At 40.2% G+C, this 27233-nt stretch overlaps 1 protein-coding gene across 3 annotated transcripts; it reads left to right on the top strand.

The window, feature by feature from the left end:
* Nucleotides 1-494: 494 nt before the first annotated feature.
* Nucleotides 495-27035, top strand: PMP22 (peripheral myelin protein 22). Of its 3 annotated transcripts, none has more exons than XM_049776983.1 (5): nt 495-644; nt 4690-4797; nt 5947-6046; nt 21010-21150; nt 25745-27035. In XM_049776983.1, the coding sequence occupies exons 2-5, from the start codon at nt 4720-4722 to the stop codon at nt 25906-25908; spliced, it is 483 nt and encodes a 160-aa protein (XP_049632940.1). In that variant the 5' UTR covers nt 495-644; nt 4690-4719; the 3' UTR covers nt 25909-27035. The 3 variants fall into 3 exon arrangements, with proteins under 3 accessions (XP_049632940.1, XP_049632942.1, XP_049632941.1); XM_049776985.1 differs by having other exon boundaries at nt 4686-4797; XM_049776984.1 differs by lacking the exon at nt 495-644 and adding an exon at nt 3013-3111 and having other exon boundaries at nt 4686-4797.
* The last annotated feature ends 198 nt before the right edge of the window (nt 27036-27233 follow it).

Raw genomic sequence — 27233 nt, 5'->3', positions numbered from 1 at the left:
TTGGGACTAGGCATGTGACTCTGCAGTAGAGTACTGGCCTTACTGTATGAGTCCATTGGTTTGATTCCACCAGAAGTGTAAAAAAATGTTGCTGATTACAAATAAATTATAACTATATACAAAAATTACTATGCATTCGAGCCTTTAGCACAGTATATTTTATTGTTGTAGGATTCAATGGGAGAAAAGGTATTGTGCACCAGAGAAATGAATCCTCCGGCTAGGACTGGTGATGCACATTGGCATCAGGCATTCAAAGATTTGAGAAGGCCCAAAGATCCTTTTCCTGTTGATTCTAGATTGTCTGTGCCTGCAGGCCTTCTTGGATTTACTGTGTTCTGGAAAATGCACAAAGCTGAGTACTATCTCTTTAAATAATAGAGGCTGAGGAGCTCTCAGGCCACCATGACATATCAGAGCATTGGACCAGCCCCTGAATAAACTGGGAAGAAGCCTGGTCTGATTTCAGTTGCCCAGAGCACCAGCAGGGAACATCTTGAGGAGCCTAATTGGAAGCAGCAGAGCTTTGAGACTGCTAGACACTGGGCTCTCTGTTGCTCTGTGGAAAGAGCTTTGCCTTGGCATCTATTGAATTTGACTGCAGAGAACACTGCTTGGAGGAAAGGGTTACTCTGTTTGGCCTGGTGAGTTTAATGGGGCACTGAGCCTCTGGGTGCTATGTTCTTATGCCTTAAGAGAACTGTCCAATTCCCTGCTTCCTGCAAATGACAAACTTTTGTATTGGAAATGACTGGAGAATCAGGGATTTATTAAAATCCTCTTTAAAAGCTAGATGCTGGTTTCCTGCTGAGGAAGTGAGAGAGATCCTTTGAGAGCATGTAGAAATTCCAATATATCCACCAGAAAAGAAAAAGTGTCTAGATGCTCTGTGCCTTGTGCGGTAAAATTAGATTGATAAACTGGTTAGGTGAATTTTCCACCTGTAGAGGAGCCCAAGCAGGCCTTGGGTGTGGCCAGTCTTTTGTTTTTCACCACTGGGTGTCAGTAAGATGTAGATAGCTGAGCAGTCAGAGATGGAGGGTTCACATCTTCTAAGTGTGACCTGCTAATTGATTGAAATTCCAAATACCAGACTTAAGACAGGATAAAAAAGCTGGGCAATTTACTGTGCTCCCTAGCTCTCCTCCCCTCTCTCATTCTCTCTCTCCTGCATTTCTCTCTCTTTCTTATGTGCAATTCTTTCCCCCTCCCTCTTTTTTAAAAGTATACTGGGGGGGGGCAGAGAGATAGCACAGCGGTAAGGCGTTTGCCTTGCATGGAGAAGGACGGTGGTTCGAATCCTGGCATCCCATATGGTCCCCGGAACCTGCCGGGGGCGATTTCTGAGCGTGGAGCCAGGAGTAACCCCTGAGCTCTGCTGGGTGTGACCCCCCCCCCAAAAAAAAAGTATACTCCGGTAACTTTTGCTGTTAAATATACTGATACTTGTAAAGTGCTTAGACTCCCAGATCCATAGTGACCACCTAATGAGGTACAGGCCTTACTCCTGGCTCTGCACCCAAAGATCACTCCTATGCAGTCCCAAGGGGACAATATAGGATGCCTGGTATCAAAACTCCGGGTGCAAGTGGCCCAGCCTAGGTTTACCTCCAGCATCCCAAATGATTCTTAGAGTCCTCAGGTGATTCCTGAGCACAGAGCCAGGACTACACCCTGAGTATCTTTGGGTGTGGCCCCCAAACCAAACCAAATTTAAACAAAACGAACCTCTGTTGGCCTCATTCAAGGCTATCTCTTCAGTTGCATTTTGTCTCTTTGAATAATTGCAACAACCATTTAAATCTAAGCTTTCCTTGTTTTTCTTCAGATAGGAAACAATTTTGCAGATAAGATCATGAGTTTTAAGAGACTATTGTTGGAAGAAACCTTGAAATATTTAATTAAATATATTAATATACTAAAATATTACCTATAGTATAGTATAGTAGTGTAGTAATAGGGGTTTCTAGTAGAGTAGCAAGACAGATGGTGTATGTATGTAAATATGAACACATCCTACGTTTGTAGGCAGTCATTTAATAGCACATTCTGGCTAGCTGTTCTTGAATCAGAGCGGCTTCTAAGTGTACGTTCCTGCACCAGGCTCCGAAAGATTACCCTATCTCAGTAGTACTAGACAGACCATGATCAGGCAGCTAAGTATCAGCTGATTTCCGGGCTGTGATTCCTTCGCCACAAGTTGCCAACACCCCTTTAGTAGGCCAGGGATGCCAGCCTAGATTGGGAGCCAAGCCAGAGGAATGCCTGGTGCTTCCCTGGATATGATCTGGTTTTGCTCTGGCTAGAACCAGCCTCTCTCAAGGCACTTTGCATCATTCTCCTTCAGGCCCCTTACTATCCCAAGCAGGGAGGGCCTTCCAGAGCAGCCTGTTTTGTCCAGGAATCAATGCAAGACCTAAGTGCAGACTATGTGCTCCTGGGGGAGTAGGGACAGCGAGAGAGACTTTGGGATCTGGTACTTTGGGGTGTGGTGCAAGAATGCTTGGGTAAACTGTCTGAGCTGACTGGGTAATCCTTGACCAGAGGAGAGAGGAGGGACCTCTCCTGTCGCCAGCTCCCTCCTTCTAGGCTAAAAGGGGCTCCAGGCCAGGTCCTGCGTGGGCTCAGTAGGCGCACTTGTACCCCCAAGACTGGAGCTGGGCGCCAGCGGGGGCGATCTCCGACAGGCTTTTCCCACATGGGCCATGGAGGTGGTGCGACCGGGGGGGACCCGTCAACTCTTGTTCTCCTGGAACCCAGCGAGTTGGGGAAGAGCGGGCTAGGATCCAGTAAGCCGGGCAGCGGTTTAGCAGGCATCACCCCTCCCCCATTCGTGCACAGCAGGCTGAGAGATTATCTCGGGGCACCCCCCCACCCCACCCCGGGAGTCCCGCCCTCGGGCACAAGCTGACCCAGGGACACACCCTACTGCAGCGACGCAGACGGGGCGTTGTTCCCGTTAAAGGGGAACGCCACAGCCTCTCGCTGCCCCTTGCTCTGCGCGCTGCCTGGAAACTCAGCACTTTGGGCACTTCTGCAGCTGAGTGCACGAACCAGAGTTTTGTGCCTGTGGCTATTCGGAGGATTTCCGGACCGTTATCCCTGTGGACTGTAAGTGCTTTGGAAGGGAAAGTGGAGATGGAGAGCCGTGGGCATCTTCCACGGATGGTGCCAGAAAGCACCGAGCAAGGCGCGGGTTTTGGCCAGCTGGGGTCCTGACTCTTGTGCCCCCAGCACTAGCGGACAGTCTGGCTAGTGCCACTTCCAGCAGGCACGAAGTGGCCGGGATGAAGTGCTTAGCTTACTTAATGGGCTGCAGACCCTAAGGAAGGTGGGCGGTGGGGCCAGAGTAGGGCTGGGCTGAGCCTTTTTTTCCTCTTTTTTTTGCTTCCTTTAAAGAGGTGCTTAACAGGGTCATTCAGGCAAGCAGACCCCTTCGGTGGAAATTCCGGGACAGTAGATACCGGTGGTTTCACAATTCTTAGACAGGTATCCGAACCAACATAACATTTTCTTTTTGCCACTCCCTGGCACTGAGTCAATTGATTTAAGTTAAACATTCTGGGAGACTTATGAAAACATTGCCTTGGTGTCCCTGAGCAATTCTTGGGGGTGGTTTATGGAGATAACAGGGAGTGGACACTTGGGAAAACAAAACAAAAGAAAAACGGAGCTATTCAAACTTTGGCTCTAAGACACTTGAACATGGTCCTCTTTCCTGGCGTGGCACACACATCCTTTAACCAAACCACCCGGACCTGGGACCTGCAGTTCCTTCCCCAAGAGGGGAAATTGAGGGACACAGCCTGGACAGAAGGCATCCTGCTTGCACTGACAGACTGCAGTTCATCCTGTGTGCATTCTCCCACTTTCTCCCTCCCATTGTGACCCTTGGTCCAGTCTTCTGACTCTGTTGTGGACCTAGAGATGGGATCAGGGCCTGTCAGGACTTTGCTTATTAATGGGCACACCGGTATTCCAAGCGATTTTGTTGGTGTCTAGTTTGGGCCTAAGGCATCCTGGGCGGCCTGGGCGGAAAGGGTCGGGCTAGGCAAGTCTTTCGTTCCTTCTGAGACCCACTGCAGCTCAGGCTCTGTGCTGTCTTTTGGGGGAAAGGGGTGCCCCTGCCAAACAGATCCATCTCTCTGCTTTGATGGAACTGTTTGGAAACTTGGAAAGTAACGGGACGACAGAGCACTGGGTTCTTCTAGCAGACCAGTCGTAGCCGCGCGTCCCGCAGGCCGCCCCTAGAAATCTGGGCTAAAATCTCCACGCCTCTCCCCTTCATTCCGCCATCTGGACCTAGGTAGGTCCTGGCGAACGTGGTTCCCTGCGCAACTAGAGGCACCCGGGAGAGGTTGTGGCGTTTGCCACTCCGGGGAAAAATAAAAACAAACAAACACTCCAGGGGCGACTTTAGAAATCCTAAGGCATCTGTCGCAGGCCTGCGGGACCGGCCCTCGGACGAGACGGACGAAGGGTTGCTGCCCTCTCCCGGCAGCCGCTGGGTGGCGTGGACGCGCCCCGATCCGGAGGGGCGGGCGAACCCCTGGGCGCAGAGCCCGGCCCCGCATTCCGCTAGCGGGACCCTCCCTCCCTCCCTCCCTCCCGCGCTCCCTCCCTCTCGCGCTCGCTCCCGCCCCAAGTTCGGCCTCACGTCCAGCTTCGGACTTGTCTCCTGCCAGGCAGAAACTCCACGAAGCCCAACTTGCCGCCAGCATGCTGCTCCTGTTGCTGAGTATCATTATCCTACACGTCGCGGTCTTGGTGCTGCTCTTCGTCTCCACCATCGTCAGCGTGAGTCGCGGTGGGCAGGGCAGGAGGCGCACCAGCGTCCATCCAGGACTTGGGCCTCTCCAAGGGCAGCTTGGGGCAATCCAGATGGGCTTCTGCTAGACCTGGTTGTTAGTTGTAGACGTCGAAGTCTCAAGTCTCTGGGCATTTGGAGTTTCCAGCTAGCTGCCCCCTCTTGAGTTGTTTGGAGAAAAAGCAGATTTGGCTAGGAAGGAAGCAAGGCTGGAGTAGGCCTCTCTTAAGCAAGGCCAGAGGAACCAAATCATTTCAGGGCCCGACCACCATTTGATGAGTGCTTAGCATTTTTCCTTACTGTAGGTTCTTGAAGGAAGGAAATGGAGTATTTATGAAAGTTTGTTTTTTCCTCAAGTGTCATAGGTCAGATGGGCACTTGGTTCATAAAATACTTTAGGACTTGAAACCGGAAGGTTCAAATGGACTTTTCCGGAAAAGAGAAAAGGGTTTATAATGCCAGATCTACTTTATGGGCTCGACACAACACCTTCTTTGTTAACCATTATCTAAATGAAAAACCCATATTTTTTTTAATTATAAAACGATCACACCTTTAAAATGAAAAGTTTAATTTTCAAGTAAACTTTGTTGATTGTGAGGTGACTTTACCTTCTTTTATAAGACAAGTCCTAGGCACGATGTTCTTATGTGTTTCAAAGATTGAGAAAGAATCCATTTTCTGGGAGTTTTGTGAATTGGCTTAGTATTTAAAAGCATCACAACATTTTAATTGTGCTTAGGAAAATTTTTTATAAGAATGCTAGAGATTAAAGATTAGAAAATGGGCTCAGATAAATGGTGCCATAGGTTGTGACCAAAGATTAGAGGAGGACAGATTTGTGTGTCTTGGGGGTTCTTGGTCTTATCTACTATCATAAATACCTCTGCTTTTGTGTGTATGGATACTTTTTATTGAAAAGCACATTCCGTTGAAAACATCACTCGCCACATCTAGATTATATGATCCCCCATTTTCTTCTCTCTGTGCTTGACTGTAGCCTTTGACTGTGAAACTTTGGGCAAGAAGCAGACCAACTAGACATGTGGAACAAACCACCTCAGCCTTCCCTAGACGTTTTCCATCAGGACTCCTTCACTCATTACCTCCTATGGTTAAATATGTTTTCTTCTTTCTAGCAATGGATGGTGGGACCGGACCATGCCACTGACCTCTGGCAGAACTGCAGTAGCTTGTCCTCAAAAACTATCTACCACTGTTTCTCAACATCAACAAATGGTGAGACTGATATTTTGCCCACAATCTCGTTCTTATTTGTGTGTGTTAGTTATGGTTATGTTCACTTGTTCTTGCAAGAACTAGACAGTTGTTTCTGTGGTGTGACAGGGGTTCCTGAGTTTAAGATGAAAGGAGGGAGTTTTTGTTTCACTAGTTAAACTCAGATTTTGTATGTCTTCTGTCCATTTAAAGATTTTTATCTTTACATTGGTGACAGTAGAAGCTATTCTACTCATGTAAGATTTTGAAGATTTATAGGCTAATAATATCCATATTCTTGGTGCTGGGCAGGAGCACTGATATCCAGTCACTCATACCATGATAAACATAAATCACTCCTACCAGCTTTTTTCATGCTATTTCTCATCCAGCATTTAATTTTAGTTCCAATAACTCAAGTATTCGCCCAGCCTACTGTACATTTAGTTGTGTGTTAATACAATCATTTTGCTTTTCACTTTCACTACATTATTCTGTAAATTCCGGAAGATATTCTTTTATTTATTTATTCTGGAACTGTATTAGATAATTTTTTGAATCATAGGCTACTGTAAGTTTCTGAGAGTGTTTAAAGTGGTCTAAGCTAAGTTGTGATTTTGTCATATATATTATATACTTTTAAAATTTAAGATATTTTGAACTTATAAAGGTATATATCAAGACAACTATTGTCATTTGTTGAAGAAGTTGCAATGCCTTTTAATACAGAAATGCCTTGGAATGCCATCTTTGTTATTTATTATTATACTTTGTCAATAAAGAAATATTGGCACACACAAGCAATAAAGGTGGCATGATGGCTGAAACTTCAGATACATACCAGAATTTTGATTTGATGGTTGTATCTCTTTCCATAAATGTCTTCCTTTGCAGGAAGGACTGGTAGATATGACAGGACTTTCTTGACATCCCGGGTCAAGAAGGCCAAAAAAACCAGCTTTTAATATTTCTGTAACTACTCACAAATCAAATTTTCTAACAAGAGAAACAAATGTAGATCCAACATACTTAAACAGAAAGCGGAGTGACCTCAATTCTTGCTAAATAAACCAGTTTCCTCACACTATTTTCTTTTGAAGGTGCCCCTCACTGATAGTATACAAAAATAAAAAAACAAAAACCAAAGATAACTATAATCTTTAAAAAATGCTAAAATAACTATGTATAAACTAATGTAGGGAGAAAGTCAATAGAAAATCTATCTTCATGACTCCACTTACACCAGTAAATAATAATAAAGACCCTAGCTCCTAATCTTTTCCCTGAGTGTGTAAAGGACAATTAATGAGAAATATCCTAGAGGTTGCATTACACAGCGGCAGCAAGCAAATTAAGTATTACTGACTGCCTGCAAATGTGTCTGGAACATTGCAAAAGCCCAAACCAGACAGCATCCTAAATCTGACCAAAATCCCCTGGTTTCTTATTAGCTACTGACACCTTGTGGTCATATTTGGTAACTGCCCATAAATTCTATGGGGTGCCCCCAAGCTTGTTCCTGACCTTTTTGATTCATCCGTTTTCCCTGTCCTTCTGTGGTTGTGAACAGTTGTTATACCATACTCACAGCAGAACTTAAAGAGATGTGAATGTTATTTTAACAAAGAAACTTCTCATTTACCAACTGACTGTGTGGTTATACTCATTATTTTGGATTCATTTACAATGACTTTTGGGATCTTTAGCTTGAGTTCCAAATCTACATGCTTATTTTCCATGAGGATATCATAGTATGTATTCTACTAATACTACCTTTTTAAATCAGTAAAAATGGAATTCTGAGGACCCTCCCTCCCTTCCCCCTCCCCTGACCTCCTTCCCTCCCTCCCTCCCTCCCTCCCTCCCTCCCTCCCTCCCTCCCTCCCTCCTTCCCTCCTTCCCTCCTTCCCTCCTTCCTTCCTTCCTTCCCTCCTTCCCTCCTTCCTTCCTTCCTTCCTTCCTTCCTTCCTTCCTTCCTTCCTTCCTTCCTTCCTTCCTTCCTTCCTTCCTTCCTTCCTTCCTTCCTTCCTTCCTTCCTTCCTTCCTTCCTTCCTTCCTCCCTTCCTCCCTCCCTCCCTCCCTTTCAACTTTACTTCTTGTTTTTCATATCCAGTAATGCCTAGGACTTATTTTGGCTCTTTGCTCAGGGATCACTCCTGATAGGAATTTGGGACCATGTGTTTTGCTGGAGATCAAACAGGTCTGCCATATACAAGGCAAACTATGTTCACTGTATTATCTTTACAACAACATCCTTTACTTTTGTTAGGTTTAATGATTTTTGTAGAAAATATAAAATTAAAATATGTATATACATATATACTATAAGTTTTAAATAATTTTGTGGCAACTAATATTTATAATTAAAATTATATTACCTTAACTCAAATTTGTTGCATACTACCTTTGTCTGGTCTATATTTGCTTTTAAAATATACTTGAAATATATTTAAAAATTATTTTTATTTAGGCAGCCAAAAGTTACCATTTTTTTTATCAATTTGTGAAGACAAATTTTGAAGTGTGTCATACTTGGTTTATATAACCTGAAATTTTTTCTTAAGATGTACGTTTTTCTTTGTTTTGGGGCTAACTTGGTACTCTGGGCTTATTCCTGAGTTTGCTTTCAGGGATCACTTTTTGTGGGCTTGGAGGACCATATATGGTGATATGGTGCCAGGGATTGCACCTGAGTCAGACATGTGCAAGGTATATGCCCTACTATCTCTCTGACTTATGAAGGTGGACATTTTTATTTATGCAGGGCTATGAAAGTTCATGGCTCCAGATGTTGCCTTCTTGTTGTTTTCTACTTATGTTTTCCCTTGCTACCTCAACCACAGAGTGGTCATATACCTATAATTTATTTTGTATCAGTTAACTATTGATATTGTAAGTAGTTTAAGGTTGTTTGGAAACTCTTCTCAGCTCTGTTTTCCTAAATAATTAAGTTTATTTACGTACTATCTACCACCATTTTGATCCTTGCTACAGGTGGTGATGAAAAAGGCTTATGGGTCTATTCTTCATGACCTGATATGAAATGTCTCTACAGCCTAGAATTAGAACTTTGAATCTCAGGAGATAAGTGTGTAGAGATGACTCACTTTGAAGGCAGCTTAGGTCAAATGATCAAGGAGTGGGGCAGGTAGCCAGCATCAGAGTTCAGGGGAGGAAGTGTAGGGGGAATTCTCATGTGGGAGGTGGAATTTGATCCATCTTTTAACGGATGATCAGGATTGAAATAAATACAGGGAAAGAGAATATTCCCTTTCAAGACAATGATGTGACATATGTCAAGGAGACAATGATGTAGAAGATTTTATGTTCCAATTTTGATTAGGATTGACTACTATAAAATCAGTCGATGGCACATTATTTCTTTTAAAACAAGTTTGTAAGTAGGTAGCCCAAGATTATCTCTTTGGCCAAAAATTTATCAAAGATGACGATTTCTTTGTCATCTCTTCAGTTTGGTCCTTGTCATCAAAAGGCTGCTTCAAGCTATAGGGTGAAGAAGGATGAGAAGTATGTTATGTCCTCCTGTCTTTTAGTGAAATAATTCCAGATACACCACAAATGTTTCTTGTTCTGGAACTGTCATAGCTACATCTAGTTACAAGGGAAGGTAAAAATATAATCACTTACACTTTTTTTTTGAAGCATGACTTCTCACCTCATAGACAGACTTCTAAAAGACTTCTCTCCAAGGCTTTGACTGCCTTTTTCATACCCAATTATGTCCTTTTACAATAACAGTTTCAGAGAAGACCTGATTTATTTTTTAGGATTCTTCAAATGTTCTATCACTGCAGTATCCTGGGTTCCCTCAGTGCTATCACTATTCTTACATTGACTCATATAAAAACTGTAGAATCCTTAGCTTTCTCTCTCTCTCTTATACCATCTACTATTTCTTCAGCAATTAAATTCATGTGATATCTGTTGGATCTGTTTTCTTCTTGCCTTGACTTCTCTCTTGAACATCATATCCAGTTATCTATCAAATAATTCAAGAAACATTTTAGAGTTTTTCCAAAGTAATTAGCCTTTACTTCTTAGACCAAATCTACTCTGCTGACAGTTTATAGTATTTTAGTGAATCTTTTTCTACGAGCCAAAGTTGTTAAGCAACCAAAGTCTGCCTTAATCTATTATGCCTTTTTTTTTCCTTAGATCCACCTCATTGTGGATCTGTCATCACAACTAAGCCTTGTGTCAGTAATTGTAGATCCAATCTTCTGTCTCCTAACTTGTCTTAGTCCCTGTGACTCCAAGCCAATCTTTAAAAAAATGCAAATCAAATTATACAATTCTTGATTTAGGATCGATCTTTCAGAGATATTTGCTAGCTAGTTTTAATCTTCAGATAAAGATATCTCTTAGGACCAGAAATAAAAGTTCAATAAATTGCTCAATGAATAACTCATGGTTTGCAAACAGGACCACATAGACCTCCGAGCACCACTAGGACTAACCTTAAGTTGAGAATGTTACTGAGAGTCCTGAGAGCTAGGGTTCTAGGGTATGAGCCCTAGGACAAGCAAACTAAATATTTCATATGGCCAGAGAAATATTTCCCAGTGAGCTGTACTTTTTCCCTTCAAAATATCACCACCCATCTCTTTGCCCTTTCAATTTAGAATTTTGATTCTCTTAATTTCTTTAACCTTCTACCAACTTCCCTTTTCTCCCTTCCTCTGTCATTTTCTTTTTCATATATTCATTGAACACCTTACAGATACCAGAGGATTTAAAAATAATTAGAAATATATTTTAAAAATTAGGAACATACAATTTCCTTGATAAAAGTCAATAAACACATAATTTGGGGGCAGTAAGAGAAGGTTGTGTGTTAAAGGAGGATTGAGATAAAACAAGAGGCCTTCAGGAGTAATTACCTCTAGAAGCTGAACTTTCCTGTGAACTTCATACAGTACCAGAGGCTGTGTGGGCAACCTCTTGCAATTTTTTTTGGCTACATAGGAAGGGCCTAACTGAGCCAAGAAGCAAAGCAGACTGGAGTGGTGGTTTTAGGGAGAGAGGAGAGAATGAGGGGGTAGACAATCAGGCCATGTCATATTTCTTTTAGAAAGTCTGTGACATAACTATATGTGGAAATGTTTCTAATTGTTATGATTTCATAAGAGCTGATCTGTTATATCTCTAGTCAGTTTTATTAAGAGTTGGAATATTAGTCCAGAGTAATTATAAGTAGAAAATATAAAAAATATTAAACATAATTTATTGATTTGTCTTGTCTTTTCATTTTATGACATTACATTTTAACAAGGGCCATTTTCTCATCTGTGGCACAGCTTTTCATCAGCTTATATATTTTTTGTTTTGGGGACACAGCCATCGGTGCTCAGGAGTTACTCTTGGCTCTATACTCAGAAATTGCTCCTGGCAGGATCAGGAGACCATATGGGATGCTGGGAATCGAACCCGGCTTCATCCCAGTTGGTTGCATGCAAGGTATTTAAATGCCTTATCGCTGTGCTCTATCTCTGGCCCCCAGCTTTTAGGAAATACTGGCAATCCTCTGTTTTATATGCTCATATTTTGGAATTTTAAATTAAAGTTCCCTGGGTCAGCCTACAGTCTCTAGCCACATGATGATTCTTGATTTTGTAGGACCTGTGGAATGCTCTGGCAACAAAGGAGGCACATGCAATGGAGTATAGTGTAAAAAGTGATGTTTCAACTCTCAAAGTTTCTCATCATATGCTAGTATCAGGAAGTTAATTTTGAATGCTTATTTGAACTTGTATCTGCCTCCATGTCTCTCAAAATTCACACTATTTTAATTTAAAATATTTAAATTATACACATAAGATTTTATAAGTGAAGAAAGTACTCTTTGCTTTTTAGGTATAGGGATTGGTTTTTTCAGGTTAGCTTGAGTTTGTGGATACTGGTTTTTGATGCTCGAGGCAGCTATCTAGCATGAATCTTTCTAAAAATATACATAGACCCCAATGTTGACAGGAACACTGAAGTTCATCTCTATCCTAATAATATGCACTGTTCCAGGAACTGGGTTTTTTGAATCGAACAAGAAAAACCAGATCCTTACTCTTGAGCTTTCACTTGAGGAGGAACAAAGAGTATGTGATAACTAATGTGTTAGTGGAAAGTGTTCTGCAGGAGACAGAGTGATGAAACAGAAAGTTGCCTCTGGGGAGGAAAGAACTGGTCATGAGACCTCCTCCTTCCTTAGTCACATAGAATGAGACTTAAAAGATGGCAGGAACCTGTCATGTGAAGAAACTAACAAAATATTACAGGAAGGAATGGTTAAGGATCTGGCATAGGAAACAATTTGGTGTGTCCACTCTTCATAGGGGTTGGTAATGCTGAATGTGCTTATTAGAAGGGTGAGTCTGAAATAGAATGAAGAGAGAGTTGGGGGCTAGATTTCTATAACTGCCAAGGTTGTAGTAAAGAAAGGGACAAAGGATATTATTCTTGACAGGAAAATGGTAAAGGATTGGTGGTAAAGGGTTAGAGAAAGAATTATCAGAGAAGACTTCTCAGTTTGGGACTTGAATAACTATTTGTGTACTGGGGGGGGGGGTCTTGAACTAAAATAGCAGAGATGAAAAATAAATAGCAGCAGAAAATTTTGGGGGGATAGAGATTACTATTCATGTTTTGCCCTCCGGGATGTCAGTACTGTATGTAGATTTAGAAATGTAGAACTCAAGGGAGAAATCTAGGCTACAAATTCAAGTTTAGGCATCGTGATAGGAGGGTACCTAATGCCGTGGTGCCAAATGGAATTTCTTATGGAGGAGAATGAAACAGGTCTATAGCTTGATCTCACACACTCAAGTGGTTAATGAGGTAACAAGAAGGGATTTGGCAGAAGAGACAGGGAAGGGATGATGTTGTCCAGTGATGTAGGGGGAGTGACATGAGATATTGTCATTAAGAAAAATTAAAGCAAAACTTAGCCCCTGGTTTGTCAGTTAGTTATGTTTGTATTCATTTATTCTTTTTTTTTTTTTTTTTTTTTTGGTTTTTGGGCCACACCCGGCAGTGCTCAGGGGTTACTCCTGGCTGTCTGCTCAGAAATAGCTCCTGGCAGGCACGGGGGACCATATGGGACACCGGGATTCGAACCAACCACCTTTGGTCCTGGATCAGCTGCTTGCAAGGCAAACGCCGCTGTGCTATCTCTCCGGGCCCTGTATTCATTTATTCTTGATGTGGTAAACATCTGATAGCTTTTTATCAGATTATAGGATTGTCCTCAAGGAATATAACTTCTAGGGTGTTACTATATAGCTCAAGTGCAATATAGTCTCCCTCAAATGCTATCATCTATTCTTCTGGAATAGATGATAGCAGAATAGTGACACAGAAGAGAGGAAGCTCTTCTCTTTTTCATTCCATTTCTCTCCTTCCATTCCTTCTTTTTGTGGATTAACTCCATGGAGCAGGACCCATGCTGGGCCTTGCACATGCTCCAACTGGTGGGTGAAACGTAAGTGCAAAGGCTACATTGTTTAGGGTGGAGGCCTTTTGGAGAGTCAACTATTTCTGGAATGACATTCATACTGAGATGTTATGAAAATGGCAATTTGTGTGATGGCAGTAGGTTGGGAGATTTGTGGATGGGGATCTATGCCTTTTAGGTCATGTGCTTTTGAAAATAGTCCAGCTTGATGAAAATGTGGGATGCTAGTTTTGTATCATCCCTTCTGATGACCATGTTTCTCCTGGCTTTTTCACTCTTGAGCCTGCATGCTTTTAAAGCTATCTTTCCTTTCACTTTCCAAAAATTCTGTTCTTTAAATGAGAATTATTTTGTGAATTGCAGAGTGGGGCTTAAGAGGTAGTGACTTCATTTTGGTAATGACATAGATGAACTGACCCATTTAAAAATACTTTATCATTTCTGAACTCTTAACTCCTAACACTGGCTCTGGGCTAAGAATATAGCTGAGGGGGCAGATGTATTTCCTTCTTTGCTTAGCTGCAGCCGGAATCTTACTTTGGAGCCAACTTTGATCATGTGCAACTCAAGTTTCTCCTTGTCAGATGGGGAGCTGCTACCATCTGATCACAATGCTGCCAACAGTCCTTTTCATGATGCTCATTAAAATGGTATATCAGCAAAGAGCTTCAGGCCTTTATATTCTTGTGCTCAGCAACCAGAGTTGGAGATCAGCTAAAAGTACAACTGCTGGGAATTCACAAATGTTTACTAGACCTCACCTTTGGGCCAAGCGCAGAGCAAGGCCTGAAGAATGATAGTGGGTTATGCACATAGTTTTGCTAATGTTATAAAATTGCAGTTTGGGAGAATAGAACCTCCTTGTACTGGGGCTTAGACTTATGTTCATAATTTCCACCTGGAATGCTGGCCTCCCTCTAGATTCAGCTTGCATGAAATTGTTTTTAATTGGCAGCTTTTCTTTTTCATCACACTTCTTTTCTTTTTCTTTTTCTTTTTTTTTTTTTTTTTTGGTTTTTGGGTTACACCTGGCAGTGCTGCTCAGGGGTTATGCTATGTTATTTCTATGCTCAGAAATGCTCCTGGCAGGCTCAGGGGACCATATGGGATGCCGGGATTCGAACCACCGTCCTTCTGCATGCAAGGCAAATGCTTTACCTCCATGCTATCTCTGCGGCCCCTTTTCATTCACATTTCTATGGAAAAATTACATTCTGTGTCTGATTTATTTGACTATAGTGTAGGTTGGAAAATAGAGCTTTGAGCCCAGACCTGGCCCATAACCTGATTGTTAAAGAGGATTTAATTGGAATGATGGACTGACCACATACCTCATTTATACATTGACTCAGATTTGACTTTGTGCTAGAATGGCACAGTTGCAGAACTGAGATCATATGACTTACAAACCCCAAAATATTTACAGCCTGACTACACAAATAATTTTATGACCTCTACTTTGACGATTAGATATGAATTGATAAGAAATTAATGTCTTAAAAACACCCCTGTGGTTTGTTTACCCTAGTCAACTAGTAACAGTCGGGTTACCCGGATGGCATAGCAATATAACATGGTGTTCCCTTTATATCTTTGACTGGTGTGAGTCAGATGGGCATGTTCAGGTAATCATACCCTCATATTTTTTACTTTGACCTTTAAGGTTGGACTTTTAAATGGTGCTGCTTATATCATCTTTAAATACTGCTTTTATTTTATTTTAAATATTTTTTAAATTAAGACACTGTGATTTAAAAAATTATACACTGTGATTTAAAAAATATTACACATAGTTGAGTTTATGGCATACAGTATTCAAGCACCAGTTTCATATCACTATTAATTTCCCTCCACCAGTGTCTCCAGGTCCCTCCCCAAACCCAGCTTGGCTGCTTTGCAGACATGTTTTGTGGTTTGGTTGTTGTAACTTGGTGGCTTTTTGTATTTTGTTGTAGTTTAAGTGTTGTTGGCTTGGTGCTTTAGATATAATACACCTCTACACTACTGATGTATCCAAGGTACCTGGTCCCTGTACCTGTTTTTTCCTGTCTACCTATTCTTACTTACCTCCTCAATTCATTTCCTTCTCTCTCTATTTTTTTACTATACTCTACAGACAAGATTGATCTAGGTACCCTTTCTTTAATACCTTTCATTCCCTTGTCTGTATATTATTATTCTGTTATTCTGTATATCACAGATAAGTGAAATTATCCTATGCCTGTCCTTCTGACTTACTTCACTTCACATGATATACTTCTAAGATATCCACGTTACATCTACTTGCATGATTTCATTGTTCTTGAAACTCCATAGCATTCAATTATATTTATATATATATATATATATGTATATACCACACCTTCATAACCACTCATCTTTCATTGTACACTTAGATAGATTCCATAGCCTAGCTATTGGGCTAATTTAGCTACAATGAATAATGGTGTGCATATATCCTTTTGAATGTTTTGTATCCAAGAAGTAGATGCCTAGAAGTGGAATTACTAGGTTGCATGGCTGATCAGTTCTTACTTTTCTAAAATATCTCTATACCTTTGACAGTGCTATTATTACAGCTCTTTTGTTTGATCTTTGCAACTAGCCAATGAGGCATGTTAATAACTTGTAGGAGAAGAATTCAAGGCTACACTCAATATTATGTGGCATGTCAAGCAGGTGGGTATCAGAACTAGATGATAGTCCCTGGGATGTTCTCTCATTGAAAGTGTTCTTGACTACTTCAGGGATATAATGATAAAACATCTGGCCATTCTTAGAGCTGGTGGTATCTGTTCTCCATTACCACCTGTCATTGTTATATTTCAGTTAGGATGGATGAATGATCCTTGCTTTAGAGTAAAGGCATATTAACTTCAAAATCTCTTCAGGGAATTTGTGTGCTTCCTTTTGAATACCAACAGGCTTTACAATCTATAGCCAGTCTTCACTATGCGTTGCACAGATAGAATTTAGGTTAGCTATGTGCAGGGCAAGTGCCTTAACTCATTATGCCCATCAGTTTGACACATTTTTTGTTTGTATTTTGGGTCACACCCGGCAGTGCTCAGGGGTTACTCCTGGCTCTACACTCAGAAATAGTTCTTAGCAGGCTTGGGGGACCATATGGGATGCCAGGGTTTGAACCACCGTCCTTTTGCATGCAAGGCAAACACCCTACCTTCATGCTATTTCTCCGGCCCCCCAGTTTGACACATTTTATGACACATTTCTAGTCTATCAGTTGACACATTTTTTTCTCTTTTTTTCAATAAAAAATGCACATACATATACATGTTTCTATGTATATATCCACATATAGAGTTGGATTCTTTTGATTTATTAACATAGACACTATAGCAGTATATGTTTCTTACTCTGTTCATTATCTTGAAGGTCACTCCTTTTCTTTTTCATTATCGACCACACTTTTTTTGGTTTCTTTTTTTTGTTTGTTTGTTTTTGGATCACACCGGTGGAGCTCAGGTGCTACTCCTGGCTCTGTGCTCAGAAATCACTCTTGGCAGGCACAGGGACCATATGGGATGCCAGGATTCAAACCACTGTCCGTCCTTGGTTGGCCACATGCAAGGCAAACACTCTACCACTGTGCTATCTCTCTGGCTCCCTACTGACCACAAGGATATCTCTAATTTATATACATTCACAGAATTTTTTTTCACACCTGCTGCAATGAGCAACATGAATTGTTTCTCTTAGAGTTATATTCTAACTTTCACCTAGTATATAATGATCTAACTATTGAATTGTGTTTGAAACTTCACCTGCATTCTGTCAAATTGCTTATCGCAAACAAATGGGGTACTTTCTTTGGAGATGTTAATCCTACTTGGATGATCAGACCCACCCACACCTGGGATGTGACAAGTTTTAAATAAAGAATAAAATGTCTGGCTAGGGGAGGTGAGAGAAGTAGAAAGAGACTGAGAGAGGGATGGGGAAAGCAGCAAAAAACTTAGCAGAGAAGCACGTGCGAAGAAGAGCAATGGGCAGAGACTCATGGCAGAGAAAAGCCTGAGAAAAGGAAGTGAGCTGACTCCAGTGAAATTTTAACTGACTGCTTGTAAATTATTTCTCCTTCATTATTTTGCATCTTCAGACCTGCCAGCCAAAGGGGTTAGAAGCACAGTGCCTGCGGCAGCCTTACCATCAAGTGAACATTATGCTTTATATTATTTATATTTTATTCAACAGCTAGTATACCACGTGTAAAGTTATGTTCCAAGTTGACAGACATCACCTTAGCCTTTAGTGTTAGATTTCCTTAAGAAACTTTCAAGTCCTGGGGACAGTGCTATAGTACAGTAGTAGAGCTTTTTCCTTGCACGTGGCCCATCTAGGACAGAGCTTGGTTCCCGAGTGTCTCATATGGTACCCGAGCCAGGAGCGATTTCTGAGGGCATAGCCAGGAGTAACCCTTGAGCATCACAGAGTGTGTCCCTGCCCCCCCAAAAAAAACCTTTTGAGTCCTCAGTGAGTTTACAGCAATAGATTCACTTACAGCAAGTGTTTGATTAATTCAGGAGTTTGAATGCTAGATGACAATGATGGAACTGATTTTTATCCAGGAGAGAGAAAACCAACTATGAATTCCATTAAGCTTTACAGCAATTGAAGTGCTTAAGATAACTTTCTAAAGTCCCTTATTAGTCATTAATTGTTTGGATGCCAATACAATTTTTCAGGTTTTTATGAGGAACTGGACTGAATTTTAGTTGGGGTTAATTCTCTATCTGGGTGAGGCAAAATAGTATTTCCCATTACCTGCTTCACCTGCCCTAAATTAATAACACAGTTATTTTGGGATTAATTAGTGAAGCACTGATTATGCCATTTACTTTGGAGAAAAATAGCATCTTTACATCACTGAGTGCATTGATCTAGGAAAATCTGTATTTTTAGTTTCTTAACAAAGTCTCTTATAGGATTAGTCAAATTTGTCTCATTTATTTTCCTAAAAAGAGTATATTCATTTTAGACTTAATGTTTTTCTAGCTTTTTGAGTTAAATTTTAGTTTATTCTTCTTTAGTTTTTTTCATTCTTAGTAAATTGTGTAAGTATATACATTTTGGGGGTTATATACAGTTTTATGATTTCTATTTGAGTCAGGTTTGACATGTGATACTGTCATCAGTTTTTGTTGAAGTTCTGACATCTCATCTTGATTTCTTTTCATTTTTATTTATTTGTTTGTTTGTTTATTTATTTATTTTTGAATTTTGGACCACACCCAGTGACACTCAGGGATTACTCCTGGCTTTGCGCTCAGAAATTGCCCCTGGCTGGAGGGACCAAATGGATCGCCAGGAATTGAACCATGGTCCGTCTTAGGCTAGCGTCTGCAAGGCAGATGCCTTACCACCCCATGCCACCGCTCTTTCCCAATTTAATAGTTCTATTTAAAATAGTGTTTTTTAAATTTCCACATTTATTTTGGCCAGATTATTTTGAGTTTCTACTTTGCATTTGCTTTAGTTGTCTTTAGTTGACTGTCTTTGAGACTTATTGATATATTCTTGTTGACTAATAGTATCATTTGTAGGTCTTCTACCTAATTTGAAAATAATGATTGTTATGTTGACCAAAATTTTATAATTTATATTAATTGAGCATTAATCCTATTACAGAACTAATTTAAACCTTAATTAACTTTGTTTTTTATTTTGGTGTTTGGGTCACATCTGGTAGCACTAAGGGGTTACTCCTGGCTCTATGCTCAGAAATCGCTCCTGGCAGGCTCAGGGGACCATATGGGATTGCGGGATTTGAACCACTGACCTTCTGTATGCAAGGCAAATGCCTTACCTCCATGCTATCTCTCCTACCCCTTAACTTATTTTTTAATTTATTTATTAATTCTGAGAAATATGCTTAAGTTTTTCACTATTATCAGTTTTATTAACATTTTCTATGTCAGTTATTTTTGCTTTATTCTTCCATAGTCAATGTTATCAGATGTATAAAAATTTGCTATTTCTTTTCTTCAGTATGACACTTTTCTATTTTGACATTTAGCTTTTCAGTTAGATTCTCTTTTATTTTAAACTGATGTTATTATAACTATATTGACTTAATTGTTCTATTTGTCTGATTACTCAAAACATTATTTTGATTTCAGCTATTGTTTGTCTTAGCTATCTTTTGAATTCAACTATAGATGAGTACTAAGTCAATCTGTTACTCACATTTTTATAGTGAGTGGTTTGAATTCATTATCACCCTGTGATTGATGATACAGCTTTATTTATTCTCTTTAGGTATATGCGTTAGTTATTGTGCTGTGGCTCAAACCCTCCAACCAAAGGCTTATTTCAAAAGGAAGAAAGGGAAAATCTGGTCTCCATACAGGAAAACTTACAGTAGCCATCTAAAAGATTGTTTGACCTTGTTCATTTAGTGCCAAAGAATTACTGGGTTAGAAATTGCTTCTGTCTGCACAGTAACTGCTTAGTGACAGGCTTAGAGGACCATATGGATTGTTGGGAATTGAACCCTGGTGGGCTGCATGTAAGACAAATAACATGAGCTATTATACTGAAGCTAATAACCAAGACTGGAAAAGATAAAGGTTGGCAAAGAAATGGTTTTTCATAGTTTTACAAAGATTTCTATTTAACATCAACCTTTCTCTCCTTTTTTTCTACAATATCATCTTAGTTATAAGACAATTTTCTCCTTTCAGCCATCCCCATAATTTATCTTAATGGAATGGAATTCAGATACTGAAAAGAATGATTTTAATCTTGTCATCTCAGAGTGTCATGTTTCCAGTAAGACATTTAGAAATCCAAGAGCAAAAAGAAAACAGTAAAACATACTGTGTGAATAGAAGATTTTTTTTGGGAAAAAAAAAAGACCAAGATGAAAGGGAGAAAAGCTTGTATTTAAGTCTTAGTAAATTATTTCTTAAAATGTTTTCTTAAGGGGCCGGGCGGTGGCGCTAGCGGTAAGGTGCCTGCCTTGCCTGCGCTATCCTAGGACGGACCTCGGTTCGATCCCCGGCGTCCCATATGGTCCCCCAAGCCAGGAGCGACTTCTGAGCGCATAGCCAGGAGTAACCCCTGAGCATCACCGGGTGTGGCCCAAAAAAAAAAAAATGTTTTCTTAAGACCTATTCTTAAAATTTCCACAATTAAGTATGTATTAAACATATACATATATATGCATTTTTATCCAAAAATAAACCATGGAGGGCCGGAGAGATAGCATGGAGGTGGGACATTTGCATCACATGCAGGAGGGCTGTGGTTCGAATCCCAGCATCCCATATGGTCCCTTGAACCTGCCAGGAGTGATTTCTGAGCGTAGAGCCAGGAGTAACCCCTGAGCGCTGCTGGGTGTGACCCCAAAACAAATAAACAAAAACAACAATCATGGAATAGTATAATACATACACACATCTCCAAAATTAACATAGAATAATGTTAAAAGGATGGAAGACTGTGAAAATAACTTCTATACTCTGAAATTTACTCACCCTGTGCTTTCTCTACCCAGAATGGCTACAGTCTGTCCAGGCCACTATGATCCTGTCTATCATCTTCAGCGTACTCTCTCTGTTCCTGTTTTTCTGCCAGCTCTTCACCCTTACCAAGGGGGGACGTTTTTACATCACTGGAGTCTTCCAAGTCCTTGCAGGTAAGTTGGTGACAATAACTTAGAAGGGTATTTTATTTTTGTCAGTGATCAATTAATAGGAGGATATGTCCCCAGTTTTTTAGGTTCTATGGATAGTTTTTATTAAATAGAGGAAGTATAGCTTGGTGTGTGTGTGTGTGTGTGTGTGTGTGTGTGTGTGTGTGTGTGTGTGTGTGTGTGTGTGTGTAGGGGAATCTGAGAAATTGGGAATTCTTCATTTCCTCATGGAATAAAGTTTTTGAGAATTAGGCTTAGAGTCTCTGGAAGTCCCTATCATATAAAATGCGGACATTTTTAACAGGCACGAGAAATGAAAAATAAGAAATGAGAAATTATGTAGCTTATTAACAAAGAACAAGTGAGAAACATTAGAATAATCAATAAAAAACCAACAAGCAGAAAGAAAGGGAGAAAGATAAAGAGAGGAAAGTAAAGAAAGTGGCCTAAATCATTGTATGAAAAAACTAAGTGTGTTTACATATAGGGAAAATGCATCTTCAAAGCCCTGGATCACCATAGACATTTTCCAGATATCTGTTGCACACTGAATTATATCTCCATAACTTTACTTCGTATCACACAGATGTGATGTAGATCATAAATGTACATAAAAGACATTCTGAGGCACATGGAGGTGTGTGGGTTTCCTGGGCTGACTACAGGTTTTGCTGTGTCTGCCTTACCCTAGATTAAAGCTGTCTGCGGTTAGAATTCTGCTTGGTTTGCTGTATCATCCCTTATCCTTTTCTTGATGAGTGTTAGGTCTCACATTTAAGCATTATCTTTCCTTGATTGCATACTTAAATTGGAAGCTTCCTGAAGAGAATCAAGAGGAACTTTCTAGTTCAGTGCTTTTCAATGTTAGCTCCACATCAAAATCAACTTTATAAAGAGACAGTTCTTTTGGGGAAAAAAGAAAACACAAAAGCAGGGTATTACCCAAAGGTGTCCAGTGTTTACTCCTGGCTCTGCACTTAGGAGTCACTCCTGGCAGTGCTTGGGGGTACTGTATGCGGTGCCATGGGTCAAACATAGGTGGGCTACATGCAAAGAAGGTGCTCTACCCATTGTACTAATTCTCTAACCCCTCTTGCTATTTCATTTTTAGACTTGCTAAAACCTTGCAAGTATGCAAATTAACTCATGCACTTTCTGGTCCTGTCTTGTTTCCACCTCTAAATCAATTTCCTCTACTCATGCTTGAATGATCTTTACAAATACATCTAATTATATACTTTGCTGCTAAATATATGCTTCCCATCACAGATACTTCAACTTTCCTTGTCAGTCACTCTCTCCTCACCCTTGATGAGCTCTCCAGCTTTATCTGACACTGCTCTCCCATGGACACTGCCCTCTCATGCCTTAGTGATTTCCACGAAGCTCTCAGTTTTCCTTGTTTCACTTATTATCTTTTTTTTACAAAGAATTCCTTTCTAACTTTTATTCTTCTGGTTGCCTCTCATACAACCTTTTGACCCAGTCCAAGTACATCAGACTTCTTTAGGTACCCAGTTCGAACCTAGTATTCCTCCCTGTTCTTTGTGCATTTAGTAACTTTCTCTCCCTCTATTAATATCAGATCAGTTTTTCCAAAGTGTCTGTTTCTCGGTATCCATCATGCTTTGAAGACAAAGGTCCTAAGTCATTTGTCTCAGTTCAGTCTCCAGAATAGAGCCTGTATACACCAGTAATACATGCAAATATACATATATAAACATACACATAGTGTATGTGTACACTAGAATGTATATATAGAAACTGGTGTGTATAAGCCTGTATACTCTTATTTGATCATTCCGTGATCAAATACAGTTGAGGTAAAGTAATTGAGATACTTTCATTTTGTCTTTTGATACTTACCCTTAGTTGTTTCCTTTCAGAGCTTCTTAACTCTAAGTCTTTACTTGTTGTACCTAACACTATGAAAGGAGGTGTGAATCCATCCCTCTTCAAGAGACCTCAGGGAGAATTTTCTAGTAGTTTTTGCAGATCATCATCCTGACAGAAACTATTGTGTACTCTTGAGCGGTCAGTACGGTTTCATTATCTGGACAGGATCAGCATCCTTACACTCAAAGTACCTCCCGTACTTAGGCATGCCAGGGGTCCCCTGTTTTGCTGACATGTAGGTCCCCTGGAGATAGGACACCCATCAGTCTCATTTGTAACCCATGTGTTACAAATAGTGAATTTTCATAGATGTATCTCTTGACTCCTGCTGCTGAGAATTCAAGTCACATATGTTTGACTTTGGGGGACAGTAATATAACATTAATTGTTGTTATGCCCTGGGTAGTGATAGTATGTTGCAAGGTAGAGGGGTCATTCGTTTGTTGTTATTGTTGATTTTGGCCTATACCCCCTGATTCTTAAGGCTTATTCCTGGTTTTGAAACACCTGGCCATGTTTAGGCAACCATATGAATTGCCAGAGATTGAATCCAGGATAAACTGCATGCAAGGCAAATACTCTGCCCACAATGTTATTGCTCTAGCCCCAACATTTATTTTTTTTTTAGATATTCTAAGACATAGCCATTGCTTTACAGTCAGCCTTTTAATAAATTTGTTTCATAAAACATCACTCTCCTGACAATTCTAATTATAGAGTTTGTTTCTTCTCTTTGCTTTTGTAGTAATCTAAACTATTTGCTTATTGAATGAAACTTGAATTCATTTACTTCTGAGCTTCCACTATAGTATCTTAAAAATTGTCATGTATGTAATGTCTGAACTTGTGCATCAACTTTATTTGTTGTAAATGTCATGTTTTCTCTGTGCCAGTGAAATCTGGGCATAGTCCCATATAGTTCCATGATACTTGCTACACCGAGATTGTATAGAGACCCTCTTCCTGCCAGCAGTATCAATATTATCTTCCCCTTTAATCACTGTTTATACTAATTTTCTCTCTGCTAGTCCATTAGGTGGTTGTATTAGATAAAGCTTAAGATAATTTTAATATTTTTAAAAGGAAAGTATTAGCATTGTGTAGATTTGAGCCATGGATCTTTAAGGGAAAACAATTGAAGATTACAGACTTTAAGGCAGAGGTTGAATTTGTTAATAGCAAATGAAAATTGCAGTTTTCCTCAAATAGAATCATCAGCCAATCATTTGGAGCAGTTTTGCTGTCTCCTGAACTTTCAGGAGGCTCTCGATCCAATCAGCCTTATAGTTATGAAACCTTTGTGTGATTTTTTTCTCCATGGTGTGTATGTGAGTTTGTGTGTGTGTGTGTGTGTGTGTGTGTGTGTGTGTGTGTGTGTGTGTGTGTGTGTGTGTGGGTGACTGGGTGGGATTAGAGGTTACTGGTGTAGGAGTCTTATCCTCTGACTTGCAGAAACAATCCTATCAGGGTGGTGAATGTGACATATTTTTACTTCTTCATTTTGTTCAAACAAAGTTGCAGTGTCCAGCAGAATAGTCATCCAAATAGCAGTGAGGTTAGATGTAGGTGGTCCAGAGCATTGGGAGCTTTGGAACTGTTGGAATCCCACACAGCATACCGAATTTATAATAGAGTCACTCAGAGTCTTTCAAAGACTGTTTTCAGGAGGAAACAGAGCAGGCTTTGTGCAAGGCAGGCTGGGGTGCTGACATAACTCCTTGTAGGGAAGCTGACTGTCATTGTCGGCTTGAATCATCATGCTTGAATTTGCCTGCTTTATGAGGTCCAAGGTGAGTTTTCTTCTTCTCATATTTTAAGGCTGCTTTGGTGGTAAGAAAGGAGTAACTTGGTTTCTGTGCTTCTGGAGCTCTAGTGGTCCAGTTAGTGTGCACATAGTTCTTATATCAGGCGGATCTCTTTGTGCTTCTGATAAATTTCACATCCTTCTGGGCTTCCTTTCAGATCTAATCTTAAGTATACTCAGAAGTATTGAAAAGAAACAGTTGAAATGGAATTTGCTCCTAAAATTTCCCTCCCTTTGTACTTTACTTCTTACTTATTTTCTGACCTTTTTCCTTCCTGGTTTCCTTCTCATCTATTTTATTCCTTTGTCTCCCTAGTAATACTCACAGACTTTTGCATCTTGAACATGGAATTCTGCCTCTTACTCTTTCCATATAGCCTAACATTTTACTAGATCATGACTTAGGTCATAGTAGGGTGGTTTCCAGGTTCCGAGGGACTCCCATACCCAACAGTTCTTGAGTGGCAGAATTCCAATCTGAATTCTCACTAGGTCCTTCGTGTCAACTAAACATTGGTGACAGCTAGAGAGAAATGGGTCATCAAAGATGATAAGGGGCCAGGAGAAGATAATGGTCTGTACTTCCTAAGTGAAATGCAGAAAGAAGATTGCTTCTTGTGTGCCTGGGCTGACTTTGAGGTGGCTTTTAGTTCTGGATATGTTCCTTCCATAGCTAGATATGTTCTTATTTTAGTGTTGTATATAACCCCTGCAGCCCACTTCTTTGTCCACACACAAAAAATGGCATCCTACATGTGTGTATGTAAAGCCAGCAGTAGTGTGTACTAAGGCTAGGGTCCTGTACTGGGTGGAGGCTGTGATGCTAGAAGTGGTACAGAAACTCCTCATCTCTGCTATGACATCTTTCTCACCAAGCATGTTGCTTTCCTTCTCCAGGTCTCTGTGTGATGAGCGCAGCAGTGATCTACACAGTGAAGCACTCAGAATGGCATTTCAACACTGAAAATTCGTATGGTTTTGCCTACATGCTAGCCTGGGTTGCCTTCCCACTGGCTCTTCTCAGTGGCATTGTCTATGTAATCTTGCGGAAGCGTGAATGAGGTGCCCAAATAGTGTCTGTGGCTCTGAGCTTATACAGGGAAGGAAGGAAGGACCAGAAAAAAAAATAAGAAAGACAAAAATGGAACTAGTCGCAGATCCCACACTCAAAACAAACCAAATGGAAAGTAGTCAAGAGATGATTAGCATTGAAGATGTATATAATATCTATGGTTTATGAAACCTATTTATAACACTTTTTACATATATGTACATAGTATTGTTTGCTTTTATGTTGACTATCAGCCTTGTGTTGAACTTTAAAGAAGTAGCTAAGGAAATTTACACTCTAACTGTATAAGCAAGCTCACTTTGTTCTTTGTTTGTTTTATTTTCTGTTGTTTTACTCAGAAATAAAATAACCCCATCTTATTCCTCCCCTTTCATCTGAAAAAAAAAATACCTCCCTCCCATTCAACCTCATTTAGAAAACCAAAGTGTGATCAAAACACTGAATGGCCAGAAACACTTTCATCATGGGTAACCCTGTGCATCACACAGAGACAGGCACTGCTCACACCTTTGCATGAAGCCTAATGCATGTACAGATGAGGCCCCAAACTGGACCCTTAGCTAAAACATATCTTGTGTCCTAGAGCCTTTCAGGATATGAATCCTGGTCATGTGTCTGGACGAAAAATAAATGACAAATGACCTATAAAATGGTGCTATGTATTTACCATTCCTTATTATCATTAATCATCTAAACTACTCACTGGAAACACAATTAACACTTTTACAAGGTAAATTAGAAAAGAGACCCAAATAATTCTCTGTAATATAAATGATTTATAACCTCTTTTATATCTAGCTAGGCTGCTCTTATTATGATGATAAATAAATAATAGATAGCCTTTATCACTTCCACAATTTTCTTATAGTCAGAGCATCAGGATAAACCTAGACCCCATGGAACTGAATTCCCAGGGTTTATCTGAGTCTAGGCTGCTCTCTGCCTCTAAGGACTGTCTGGGAATGACTTGTATTGGCCACCAACTTTAGATGTATATATGGTGCCCTTCTGATGCTAAGACTCCAGGCTTTTTATGATTATATTTTTGCTTTGCTTTTTCTGAGTATATACCAACTGTGGACTAAGATGCATTAAAATAAACATCATAGTAACTCACTGATCTCTCTTGAATTTTTGTGGGAACCTGGTGTGCGTGTAGGTGGGTAACGAGTCAGAAGGAAGAGTTTAAGTGGAAACCCAGATTGAGCCAATGATCTGGTTGTAATTTGGTATGATGGATCAAAACAATAGCCTTTAAATATGTTATCCAGATAATGTGATACCTTTTGGAAGCCCATGAAAATTGTAGAGGAT

Source organism: Suncus etruscus, chromosome 7 (assembly GCF_024139225.1).
Source record: "Suncus etruscus isolate mSunEtr1 chromosome 7, mSunEtr1.pri.cur, whole genome shotgun sequence".
NCBI lineage: Eukaryota > Metazoa > Chordata > Mammalia > Eulipotyphla > Soricidae > Suncus > Suncus etruscus.
This window is presented reverse-complemented; position numbering and strand designations above follow the sequence as displayed.